At 39.6% G+C, this 12,812-nt stretch overlaps 1 protein-coding gene across 2 annotated transcripts in view; it reads right to left on the bottom strand.

Moving 5' to 3' along the window:
- The window catches only part of LOC124556838 (constitutive coactivator of peroxisome proliferator-activated receptor gamma-like), a 721,776-nt gene that overhangs the window by 376,025 nt on the left and 332,939 nt on the right, over positions 1-12,812 (bottom strand). For both annotated transcript variants that reach the window (XM_047130855.1, XM_047130854.1), the window contains one exon: positions 12,535-12,748. In XM_047130855.1, coding sequence (XP_046986811.1) covers positions 12,535-12,748 — 214 coding nt within the window. The remainder of the gene's footprint in view (positions 1-12,534; positions 12,749-12,812) is intronic.

The following is a 12,812-nucleotide window of genomic DNA, read 5'->3' as shown; positions in this document are numbered from 1 at the left end:
TGCATGTTGTTTGAACCTACCAGTAACAAATCTAGCGGCCCACCTCTAAATTGCTTCGATGTCTTCCCTCAATCCGACCTGGTATGGATCCCAAACACTCAAGCAGTACTCAAGAATAGGTTGCACCAGAGTCCACCACAGCATCATCAGCATACAACCACAGACTGCTGCCCACCCTATCCTCCAAATCATTTATGTATATAGAGAACAACAGTGGTCCTATCACACTTCCCTAGGGTACTCCTGACGGTACCCTTGTCTCTGATGAACACTTGCCATCAAGGACAACATATTGAATTCTATTATTTAAAAAGTCTTCAAGCCACTCACATATCTGTGAACTTATTCCATATGCTTGTACATTCATTAACAGCCTGCAATGGGGCACTGTGTCACAACACTTTCTGGAAATCTAGAAATATGGTATCTTCTGTTGCCCGTCATCCATAGTTCTCAGTATATCATGTGAGAAAAGGGCAAGCTGAGTTTCACACGATCAATGCTTTCTGAAATTATGCTGATTTATGGATATAAGCTTCAAGAAAGTTTATTATATCTGAACTCAGAATACGTTCAAGGATTCTACAGCAAACAGATGTGTTGGTCTGCAATTTTGCAGATCCATTCTTTTACCCTTCTTATATACTGGAGTCAACTGCAATTTTCTCTAGTCACTTGGGACTTTGTGCTGGGCGAGAGATTCATGCTAAATGCAAGCTAGGTAAAAGGCCAACGCCATAGAATACTCATTATAAAATTAACCAGGATTCCATCTTTACCTGGCTATTCATTTGCTTCTAAATCTTTCAGTTGTTTCTCTACGCCAGGTATGCTTATTAGTATGTCATCCATATGGGAGTCTGTCTGAAGGTCAAATCACGGTATGTTTGTAAGATTCTCCAATGTGAATGATTTCTTGAAATCGAAATTTAAAGTTTTGGCTTTTGTTTTTCCATGTTCAACTGCCACACCAGACTGGTCAACAAGGGACTGAATGGAAGCCTTAGACCTGCTTAGCAGTTTTACATATGACCAGAATTTTCTTGAGTTCTCTGCCAGATCTTTTGGCTTACACTTTGCCCATAATTCCTCTGCATCCATCTTACTGGAACTAAGTGATGCCAATTCATGTCTAAGTAAGATGTTGGTAACTACTTATCTGCTCTATCTAGCAGAAACACTCTCCTAGCCTTATTGACTGACTTATTAATTTTTGTAATCATAGCTGCTATAATGACATCATGAGTGCTAATCCCCATTTCTATATTGACATGGTCGATAAGGTCCAGCCTATTTGGAGATACAAGGTCTACGAAATTTCCACTGCCTGTGAGCTGCTGAGCTAGCTGCTCAAGACAATTTTCAGTAAATATAATCAAAAGTATTTAACACACCTACCTGTCTGTACCCTCTGCCATGAATCCACAGACATCCCAGTCTATATTTGGCAAGATAAAGTCACCTCAACTAGTGCTGCAAGATCTGGGTACTTACATGCTACTGATTGTAGATTTCTTTGAATGACTCTAAAACTGTCACAGCAGAATCAGGTGGCTGGTAAAAACATCTGACAATTAACTGGATTTCACCTACACCTGTTATACACCACCAGATGACTTCACTGTCACACTCAACTTCAACAGAGACAATATTTGTATCAACTGCACTGAACACTGCCCCTCATATGGCCTCTAACCTGTCTTTTTGATATACGTTCCATAACTTGCTAAATATCTCAGATCTTTCCACATTGGGTTTCAGCCAGTTCTCAGTCCAAAGAATAATTTGAACATGAGAACTTTCCTGGAAGGCAGTAAATTTGGGAAGTTTATTATGAATACTTGGACAGTTTACTGATAAAACTGAGATAGTCGAACTGTCTTTATTCTGAACACCGTTTGACTTCCCTTGCTGCATATTGACTGACGAGTGTCCATCAAAGGACTTCAAACTACTGCCTAGCCTAAGAAAATCCTCATGTGTACGCCACAAGTAATGTGCTACCCAAGTAGCTGCTTCCTTTGCGTAGTGCACCCCTGACCTATCAAGGGAAGTTCTACAAACCCGCACACAATAATGCAGGCTCATAAATCTGCAGCCAAGACTGTCACAGAGTGGACAAAGCCTTTGATTGAGAACTTCTACTCGGCTCCAAACCAAAGGACCCCAATCAACTCTGGGAATGAAGCTGCAAATTGCGAGCTCTGCTTGCACACTGTGCGCGAGGTCAGCAGGCTTCACCACCTCTGACAACTGCCTGTACAAACTGATGATCACCTCAGAATCCACGCGACAGGCATCGTTGGTGCCAACGTGAGCCACAACATGCAGACAACTGCACTCTGCACGCTCAATAGGTCAAGGCTAGGCCACCTACACATCTCAGATGAGGCTCCTTCACAGACATACCGAATGCACATTGGCTTTCTCTCCAGGCCTGAACACTATCTGCCTAAGGGGCTCCATAATGCGCTTAACATTGGAGCCCCCAATAACTAGTAGACCCCACCACCCATGTACCTGCTCGGATCCAGCTGAAGGAATGGCCACCTGTCCACTTACAGGCTGAATGGGTGAGGCCAGGCAGCCAGTCTCCACATTGGCCCTCCACGTCGAGCAACGCAAAATCATTACCACCCGCCACTTACCCTCCTGTGAGGGCGGATCAACCACATTGGGTGCATTAGGAGGTGTCTCAGAAGCAGAGCCCATGGGCAAAACAAGCAACACCTGAGGTGTCCCATGCAATGTGCCACATTCTCTGCCATTGCTACACCCTGAGGCAGCAGTCTGAAGGTGATTGACTGCAGCCAAAAGCACATTCAGCTGAACTCCTCCTGTGTCCACACAAAGCATGCACATATCCAAGCCATCCTAGCAAGACTAACTGACAAAGTGAACTACAAAAGCAGACAATCCTTGATATGTAACTTGATAGCCTCTCAATGTGTCACCAATGGATGCTGATGTGTTAATGAGCTTGTAGCTGGGTTTGCAGTGAGCAACTATTGTGCTACAGACAGAATGAATTTACACATATGAAAACATGAGATTAAACCTCTTAAACAGAGAAACACACATAAAATTTAATAAATATTCTCTGTGGAAGTACAGAAAAAGACAAAAACTTAACTTGCCAGTCTGTAGTCGTATATCAGCCAAGAGCTGGAGCCTGAGTGGCTTACTAAATTAACAGACGGCTGCTTTCAAAACAAAACAAATGAGCACCTACTGTGTTACAGACTGAATGGATACCTGTAGCCATTGTTCATCCTGCCATCTACGGCCTGTTGTCTACCACTGTTGCCTCATAACTGGTATTGGATAGTGCCATTTTGCCACAAACCGTATACTTTAACCACGGCAGCACGCAAACAGTTTACAAACAAAAGCTGTTTCAGAAATACTTCCAGCCTTGGCCCTAAAGCCAATGATCATGTCCTTTTGGGTGCCAGATAAATCGCTTCATTTCCGCATTACAACAACAACTGCACTGTTTTCCACATTCCCTCGACACACTTTATATACCCTCCACTGCTCGTGCTACCACCTACCATCTGTGAGAGATTGCACAAACATAGGTGGTGATCACATTACTGTGATGACCGTGTTTAAGGAACAGGGACTGAGTACGAATTGCAATTTAAAATGTTTGTGAATGCAAAGTAACATAGACTCTCTAATCAGGTATGTTATAATGTGTTTTATCCCCAGTTTGGAAGTGAGGAACCAGGAATTGAGGAAATCTGGTCAGTCTCTAATGGAAATAATGCAAATAGCTCAACCCTATGAAACTGTTGATGCAGCTCTGTGTTTCTTCATGGTCAAAGAGTATATCATGGCAGTCAGATCTCCACAACAGTTATGCTGAACATTACACCACCTCTTTATTTCCTTTGCCATGCATGCAGCAGATGCAACCATCAGCACAGCATGTGCCACTATCCAGGCAGAACATGCCACAGGTGCAGCAAAAAAGGACACTTGCAAAAGGTATGTTGTAATAGCTCCAGTGCAGATATGCTCCCAACCTATGGAAGTGTACCATGTAAGTGATAAATCTACGGAAGTCCTGATTTCTCAGGATGCAATCCAGCAAATGTACTTAGATTTGTTCAGTGAGAAACACCCTGTAAAATTACTCTTGGACAATGGTGGTTGTGTGTCCTTGCTAAACCAATCTACATACTTAAGTTCAGATTATCCAACTGTGCAGGCAGTCGAGACAAATCTTTGGGTCTACGAGCTTCATTAAGTGCCCTCACTACAAAACTTCCAGTTTTATTCACTTATGACCAGTTAAATTCTCTTGTGGTAGCTGATCCCAAAGAGAAAGTGATTTGGGACAGACTCTTCCCACACTTTCAAATGAAACAGAGCATGCCATGCAATCTGAAGGTCATTGCACCACCTTAAACAGGCTCTTTGACAGATATACTGCAATCTTCTCATCTAGATTATGGAAGACAACAGATCTCAAAGCTCATACCACTCTTAAAGTGACAGCTACCCAACACTTCTTCAAAGTCCATCCAGTGCCCTGGGCTCTAAAGAAGGCTCTTAACACAGAATTGTATTAAGTCACTAATGAGGGTGAAATATTGTCTGTCTCCCATAGTCTATCACCCACATTGCTGCTAACACTACACAAACCCAGTGGTTCTTTAACACTTCGTGGTGACTTCAAAATGACAACAAATGCATGACATGATGTGGAATCTTATGCTCTACAGACCCCAATATGAACTCAGCTCTTTTCCAGTAAAGCTGACATCACAAAGACATATTTTCATAACTCCTCAGATACAGCATCAAGGGCTTACCAAGTGCTAGATGTGCCATACTGCCTTTACCATTATAATTGGTTACCTTTTGGTATCCCTCCAGCCCCTGTCATATATCAGCATTTTGTAGATAACTTGCTGTAACATATTCCCAAATGTGCAGCATACCTTGGCGAAATACTGGTTCAGCTGTGACTCTATCACTGCCACAGTCTCAAGCTTTTGTTCCAAAGTTTGGTGGGAAAAGTATTCAAATTCAACCTGCATAAATGTTCTTTCACTCAGTCCTGACTCACATAATTGGCATTCAAAGAGTTGATAAAACAGATTTGCATCAGTGGAGGACTAAGTCATGGCTATCAACCATATGGAAGTGATGTCTAACATCTTACCTTATGCACCCTGTGGTTATCTAGCAATGTAAAGGGCTACCCCACTTGAAGCCCACAGTCTTTGACAACCGTCTTAGGCGATAGTTGACTATGTCACTTGGCTGAATTTCTGTAAGTTATTTGAACATTGTATACACTACAATACAATATGGGGTAAATTAAAACCAACATAAAAATTAATGATGTCAGAACTGATCACACGAAACAATTTTGTTACCTTGGTAGTATGGTCACTGAGGACAATAAATGCTTAATGTAAGTGAAGAGAAGAACTGCACTGGTAAAACAGGCATTTATAACTAAGAAAACATTTTAACCAGCAAACATTTGAATATAGATGTCAGAAAATATTTTGCACATTCATTTGTATCGAGTAAACAGTTATATGGAAGTGAAAGTTGGACTCGGGGTAGACAGAGGTGGAATCAACTTGAAACTGTTGAAATGAGGATATGGTGGACAATGACAAGAGCAAGCTGGACTGAAATAAAAACCAACCTGAAAATCTTAAGGGAAGTAAATGAAGAGAGGAGATTATTAAAGTAAAGAGAAAAATAAAATTTACTGGATGTGTCATCAGACATAAAACCTTCATCATTAAAATTCCTGAAGGGACAGTGCTGGGAAAGAAAGGAGGCGGATGGTCTAGGATGAAGTATTTGGAAGACACTGAGAAGAGGATAGGATGTTGCAGTTATGTGGAAACAAAATGAACAACCAATGACAGATGAGAGTAATTGCACTGACAAGGCATTAGCCTTTAGAATATAAATCAACTAATTTCAAAGTGTGTATACTTCTTTTACATCCTGTAGTTAGGAGCATGTATCTTAAGCAATTTCAAGTGGTACAACAACATAAAACTAATTGTAAGAGAAGCTGATGTCAGATAGAGATTAACTTGAGGTGTTCTCAGGAAATATTATTCACTTATCGTAAGGGCAGCTTACACAACCCTAATTCAACAAATCCCTGATTACTGCTCAGCAATCAGGAATGTTGCACAGTTTTAATTGTGGAGATACAGATAATTCACAGAACAGTTCATTTCGTAAAAAGTTTGTTTCATGAGCACAAGGACATCAAAAGGAGATAATTCAACTCCAGAGGTAGATGAAACAGGAGAGGGATTTTGCTTCATAAAGAAATTTATTGTTAAAATTCCAAGAATGTATGCTCCATAAAGACTCAAGCAACATAATACCTATCCCACACATATCTTTTGCAATAACCATGATGGTACAATCAGAAAACTCTGAGCTTGTGCAAGAGGCTTAGAAACAGTTGTTCTTTCTGTGCACCATTTGTGAATGAAACAGGCAAGGAAACAAATGGAGGGAGGGATGATGTATAAACATGACTCGGCCACATACAATAAGGTATCTTGCTAAGTGTAAATATAAATGTCAATTTAAATTATTATTGTTTTTCTGTGGTAAGCCCACAGGTGCTGCACTGCATAGTTGATCTTATCTTTATTCTGTACTAGCAAATGTGAATTTCAGTTTATGTTTGTTTATGAACACCCAATCTGATTGATTACTGTAAATCATGGAAAATTTTTTTTCTTTGTGTATTCACTTCTCCCAACATATTTCCACATTTTGTGCAGCCTTGAAATTTTACTTGTACATGGCAAGCTCATGCATAGTCACAGACAATTTTGAAATAAAAAGTGTCTACATAATTTTATTGCTTCACGATAATCTGGAAAAATGGTTTTGAAGCTACTTTTACTTCACCACAATAGCATTTTTCATAAGGTAAGCATGATAAGATGTAGTTAATTTGCATTTTCATGTGAATTTTAATGTTACTGGTAGATTATATACTTTTATGTCCCTATAAAACAAGCTACACAAGAAATCAACACATAGCTAACTTTACCATCCCTGTGTCAAAATTTTCATACAATGGCATTAGCAGTCACTATGTTTATCACCTTCATATATAATGTAAATAATAAAATAGGCAGTTCCAGATAAAATCTTATTATATAAGTTTCAATCAGTGTAAGTTCTCCACAGTTTGATCCACAAAAGTCCAAATTTAATGGTCTACCTGCTTTTCTGTTGTACGTACGTTGTACAGTATTTACTTGCTTTTTTGTACTCACTATTCATGGACACTTGCACAACAACAACTAACTTTATTCTTGGCAACTGAGATCAGTAGTATGAGCTAAAGATTATTAATGGCACATATAGTTCAAAGCCTTCTATTGCAAAAATAGTTCTGAACATAATTGCTGTTACTGGCACACCACAAAGTGAAATAAACTGTTATTGAGCTCCCATTGATGTATACTTTTTTAACATACAGACAAAATGCATTATAAAACATTTGCAGAAGAATTGGTCTTGAATGCTGGACTTGGCACTTACACTGCATACTGTTTACTAAATATACCATTAGCATACACAGCAAGTGTTAGCTCAAATGGAAGTGAACACTTCCTTTATAAACTGCTACACCATACAGTGTTGCCAGGTTGCACAAATTGCTGGCCTTAGAATTTCAAGTTTATCATCACATTAACAGACAGTTCAGAATTATTACAGTAGTTTCAGTGATGATTTGGTAGCCAGGCTCTTTAGTCAGAGCCTTTATGTCAGTGGTGCTAGACAACAGACTTTGTGGATCCCTTAGACAGTAGACACATCACAATATTGCAAGATAAAACATTTATCTGATTCAATAGGTATGACATTTTAGCTTTGCCATTTTCTCAGAGACTATGAGAATGTTCTCAGTGCAGAATATCGTGTTGTTTACCTTTCTGTTGTTGTGGCGTCCTGGTTAGTGTCTGTGGCTGTAGACAGCCAGATATTACTGTCATTTTTTACTGCCAGAGTCAGCAGTTACATTACTGTAAATTTACTCTGCTGCACATCACTGCAGCTACAGTTCTCAAGTACTGCAGCTATCTTCAATTACCTTTGTCTATGTCCCAGAATGAATATTTGTGTGGGATTTTCTGAGGCTAAGGTGAACAATGCACGAGTGGCAGCACAGTGAGTGATGTTAATTGTCTTCTTCCTATGAACTGTATACAGCATGCTCTGAGATTTTAAATTACTGTTATTTCTTCTTTCTAATAAAAAAAGAAGGCACCCCTTCTTCCAATGATTGGTTTTTCAAACAGAGGAAACATACGTTTGGGAAAGGACCTTGTATAAATGGTTGTTGCATAGATATATAATTTCTCTCACCAGCAACTTTGCACTTATACACTGCAGCAATGTGCATAAATGGCTGGAACACATACATATTTGACTAATGCAAATATGTAAAGTATTAGCCTCATTCTTTATTAAATGGAAAAAATAAAAAAAAACTTTGTTAATGTCTTTTTTTAACAGCAGCAGCCAATTGTACCTCTCTCTGTGCATAGGATTTGCTCCCCATTATTACTTATAGCTCAGTGCTTTTATGCCAGCAGGCACCATACCCTAAAAAACACACACACACACACACACACACACACACACACACACACACACACACAAAGTAGTGACCTAGGCATTAGCATTTACTCATGTATCAGTAATGTAGAAAGGAAGACTAGAATTTATCATTCTTTTGATAACCAGATGGTTCGAGATTGTATTACTAACCAGCTGTCATAAAACAATGCCACTAATCTATTTGTTTGGATTACCAGAAAAAATAAATGCTTGAAATATTTCAAATCACTGCCTAAAATTAGCAATTAATATAACTAGTAAGTAATTTCTACATCATCTTGGTATCAAAAGAAACAAATTAGCATTTCTCACTCATTACTGTTCAGCAGGTATCCAATAAAAGAACTGCTTCAGGAAAGTACTGGTGCACTACTGTATTTTTCTTTCTATATAGATATCCCAATGGTAGTTCACAAACAGAATTCTTTAGTTTTAAATTATTCACCACTGACCAGATCTATTGCCCCCTATACAATCTCAAGATCTGAAATTAGTTGCATACAACAAAAAAATACTGTATTAGTTTAAGGAAAGTCATTAAAGTGCCCAAAAGTATGCATGTCCTGACAGAAATAAATACTGCAGATAACAAGATTAAAACTATTAGCTGCATTGTCAAACAGGAGACAAGACAGCCAGTCAGAGTACAGGATTCCATAACAACTAAACTAGATGACAATGGTGTGACTGACAATTCAAAAGTTGTAAATTTTTTAACTATCACTTTCTAAATGAAACAGCAAATGTATTATTAAATAGTTCAGTTGAAGAAGCAAGAGAATATATTGTTCCAACGTAATAAGTAATGTCCTTAGTGATATGTGCAATGCACCACTGGCACAGGGAATTTTTCCAGGCAGGTTAAAATATGTAATTGTTACATCATTCCACAAGAAAGATTACAAGACAGACTTAATCAATTATCATTCAATTTCCTTACCGATATCTTTTTAAACAATATTCAAAAAATTAAGGTGCTCAAGAGTAGTCGCACACTTAACTGGAAAAAATTTATTAGCATTTCACATTTTGGATCCCAGAAATGTTGCTCAACTAAGAAAGATATTTATACATTCACTCATCATACAGTACAAGCCTTACATAATAATGTTTTGCCAGCTGGTGTTTATTGTGATCTTTTCAAGGCATCTGATTGTGTGCATCATGTTTATCTCTTAGAAGAACTTGGGTGTTACGGAATAGATGGCCTTACACACAGTTGGTTTAAATCACTCAACAAACACATTACCAAAACATGTTCTGAGTAATTGAGGCAATGTCAGAAAGGTAAGAAAATTTTAGCGACAAAAAAAAGGGGGGGGGGGGAGTCCAACAGGGTTCAATTTTAGATCCACTCCTATTCCTTATACAAACATTAAAAAAAAATTTAACATTTTACATCACCCCAGTTCCCAGAACTCTAGATAGACATTGACTGTGGATACTGTATCACAGACACAGTGCCTTTGACTGTTCAGAGATGTCACTAAACCCGCCCAAAGACATAAACAACCAAGCATCAAGCATGAGCAGTGCCTATTAGATGGAGGGGGTCCGACAGCCGGTCAGTTCCAGTAATTCCACGAGGAAGGAGATGCATGGCTCGTGTTGTCTGTTGATCAACCATGCCTAGACAGTCAATACTGCAGTTTGATTGCATCCTCATTGTTACTTTGTGCCAGGAATGGCTCTCAACAAAGAAAGTGTCCAGGCATCTCGGAGTGAACCAAAGCAATGTTGTTCGAACATGGAGGAGATACAGAGAGACAGGAACTGTCGATGACATGCCTTGCTCAGGTTGCCCAAGGGCTACTACTGCAGTGGATGACCGCTACCTATGGATTATGCCTTGAGGGAACCCTGACAGCAACACCACCAAGTTGAACGTCATGTTATGACTCAAACTGTGTGCAATAGACTGCATGATGCACAACTTCACTCACATTGTCCATCGTGAGGCCTATCTTTGCAATCACAACACCATGCAGTGTGGTACAGATGGGCCCAACAACATGCCGAATGGACTGCTCAGGATTGGCATCACATTCTCTCCACCGACGAGTGTCGCATATGACTTTGACCACACAATCGTCGGAGATGTGTTTGGAGGCAACTCGGTCAGGCTGAAAGCCTTAGACACACTGTCCAGCGATTGCAGCAAGGTGGAGGTTCCCTGATGTTTTGGGGTGGCATTATGTGGGGCCAACATACACTGCTGGTGGTCATGGAAGGCGCTGTAATGGCTGTACGAAACATGAATGCCTTACTCCGACCAACAGTGCAACCATATCGGCAGCATATTGGTGAGGCATTCATCTTCATGAATGACAATTCGTGCCCCCATCATGCACATCTTGTGAATGACTTCCTTCAGGATAATGACATCGCTCGACTAGAGTGGCCAGCATGTTCTCCTGATATGAACCTTACCTGGGATAGATTGAAAAGTTCTGTTTATGGACGACGTGACCCAGCAAATCGCTGTTGAGGAGTGGGACAATATGGACCAACAGTGCCTTGATAAACTTGTGGATAGTATGCCACTACAAATACAGGCTTGCGTCAATGCAAGAGGTGGTGGTGGTTAATGTTTAACGTCCCGTCGACAACGAGGTCATTAGAGACAGAGCGCAAGCTCGGGTTAGGGAAGGATTGGGAAGGAAATCGGCCGTGCCCATTCAAAGGAACCATCTCGGCATTCGCCTGAAACAATTTAGGGAAATCACGGAAAACCTAAATCAGGATGGCCGGAGACGGGATTGAACCGTCGTCCTCCCGAATGCGAGTCCAGTGTGCTAACCACTGCGCCACCTCGCTCGGTGTCAATGCAAGAGGATGTGCTACTAGGTATTAGAGGTACGGGTGTGTACAGAAGTAGTCATACCAACAACAGATGTAGCACATGAGCATGATCAGAGTACAATGCTCCAGATTTTTGGATGTACAGACTGATGAAAACTTGAACTGGAAGAAGCATATTACTGAGCTTCTCCCGAAATTCAGCTTCACAACTTTTTCTCTTTGTAATGTTGCTAATCTTGGAAACAAACATATCAACCACCTGATAAATCTTGCAATTTCCACTCAATAATGTGGTAACTCATCACTTAGAACGAAAGTATTGATTGCAGAAAAGTGAGCCATAAGAATAATATGTCATCTTCACCCATGGATGTCATGAATGTGCCTCTTCAAGAAGCTAGGAATTTTAATTGCACTGTCACAATACACATATTCACTAATGAAATTCATCATAAATAATCAATTACAATTTTAGAAGAAATGTGATGTCCACATCTACAGCACTAGATGGAAAAATGATATTAATTACCCACTGTCATAATATGTCTGCCAGGTAGTAGAGCAAGTTTTAAATGTAATTTAAAATAATTTCTCCTTGACAGTTCCTTAATAATAATAATAATAATAATAATAGCAATAGCAACAGTAAGTGTAGCTGGATGAGTATGATTCAAAATAATGCGTTCATTAATGTTAACACCAATCATGCATACACATCCTGTCAACTGACGCATTCCACATCATTTCAATAAAATAATCATTCAAATGATGCACGGAATATATAACTACCTAACTAACCAACCCAGAGGTTGTTTGACAATCTAGAGAACCTTTCTGTTCCATCCACCAAAACCATTCAGCATTTGCCTGTTAAGCCCAACATTACACTGTCCTCGTGGGTGTAGACATCATACATATGGTTTTTAAATCTGTGACACATGCTAGTTGCCTAACCATTTAATTCCAATTTTTCATTTGAACATGGGGAGTATTCTGAATATACTCCTTAATTCAGTTGATTTTGTATATGTTCAGCATTGCAGCTTGATAAGAACCAGATACAATCCATTGAAAAATACTATAACTGACCTGTAATTGGTATGTCTGGGTGTGGCAGGTAACTCCAAATACTTTCAGCCAAAACATCACTCATACTTGGATCATGTAAAAGTTCAGAGCATATCAGTCGGAGCAAAATGTAAATGGTGTCTCCCATTGGAATACTCCTTATATAGTCGGCAATGTTGAGTGCGATGTCCTTGTACCAGTACATCCCTCGGCTGCTGACGCTTTCATGATACTCCTGTAGGGAGATAACAAGAGGAGAAGAGAATAAGTAAAACATTAACTTTTGCATATGCAATTCC

The sequence above is a fragment of the Schistocerca americana genome, chromosome X (genome assembly GCF_021461395.2).
Source record: "Schistocerca americana isolate TAMUIC-IGC-003095 chromosome X, iqSchAmer2.1, whole genome shotgun sequence".
NCBI classification, from domain to species: Eukaryota; Metazoa; Arthropoda; class Insecta; order Orthoptera; family Acrididae; genus Schistocerca; species Schistocerca americana.
Note: the sequence above shows the minus strand (reverse complement) of the source record. Positions and strands in the feature narration are given on the sequence as shown.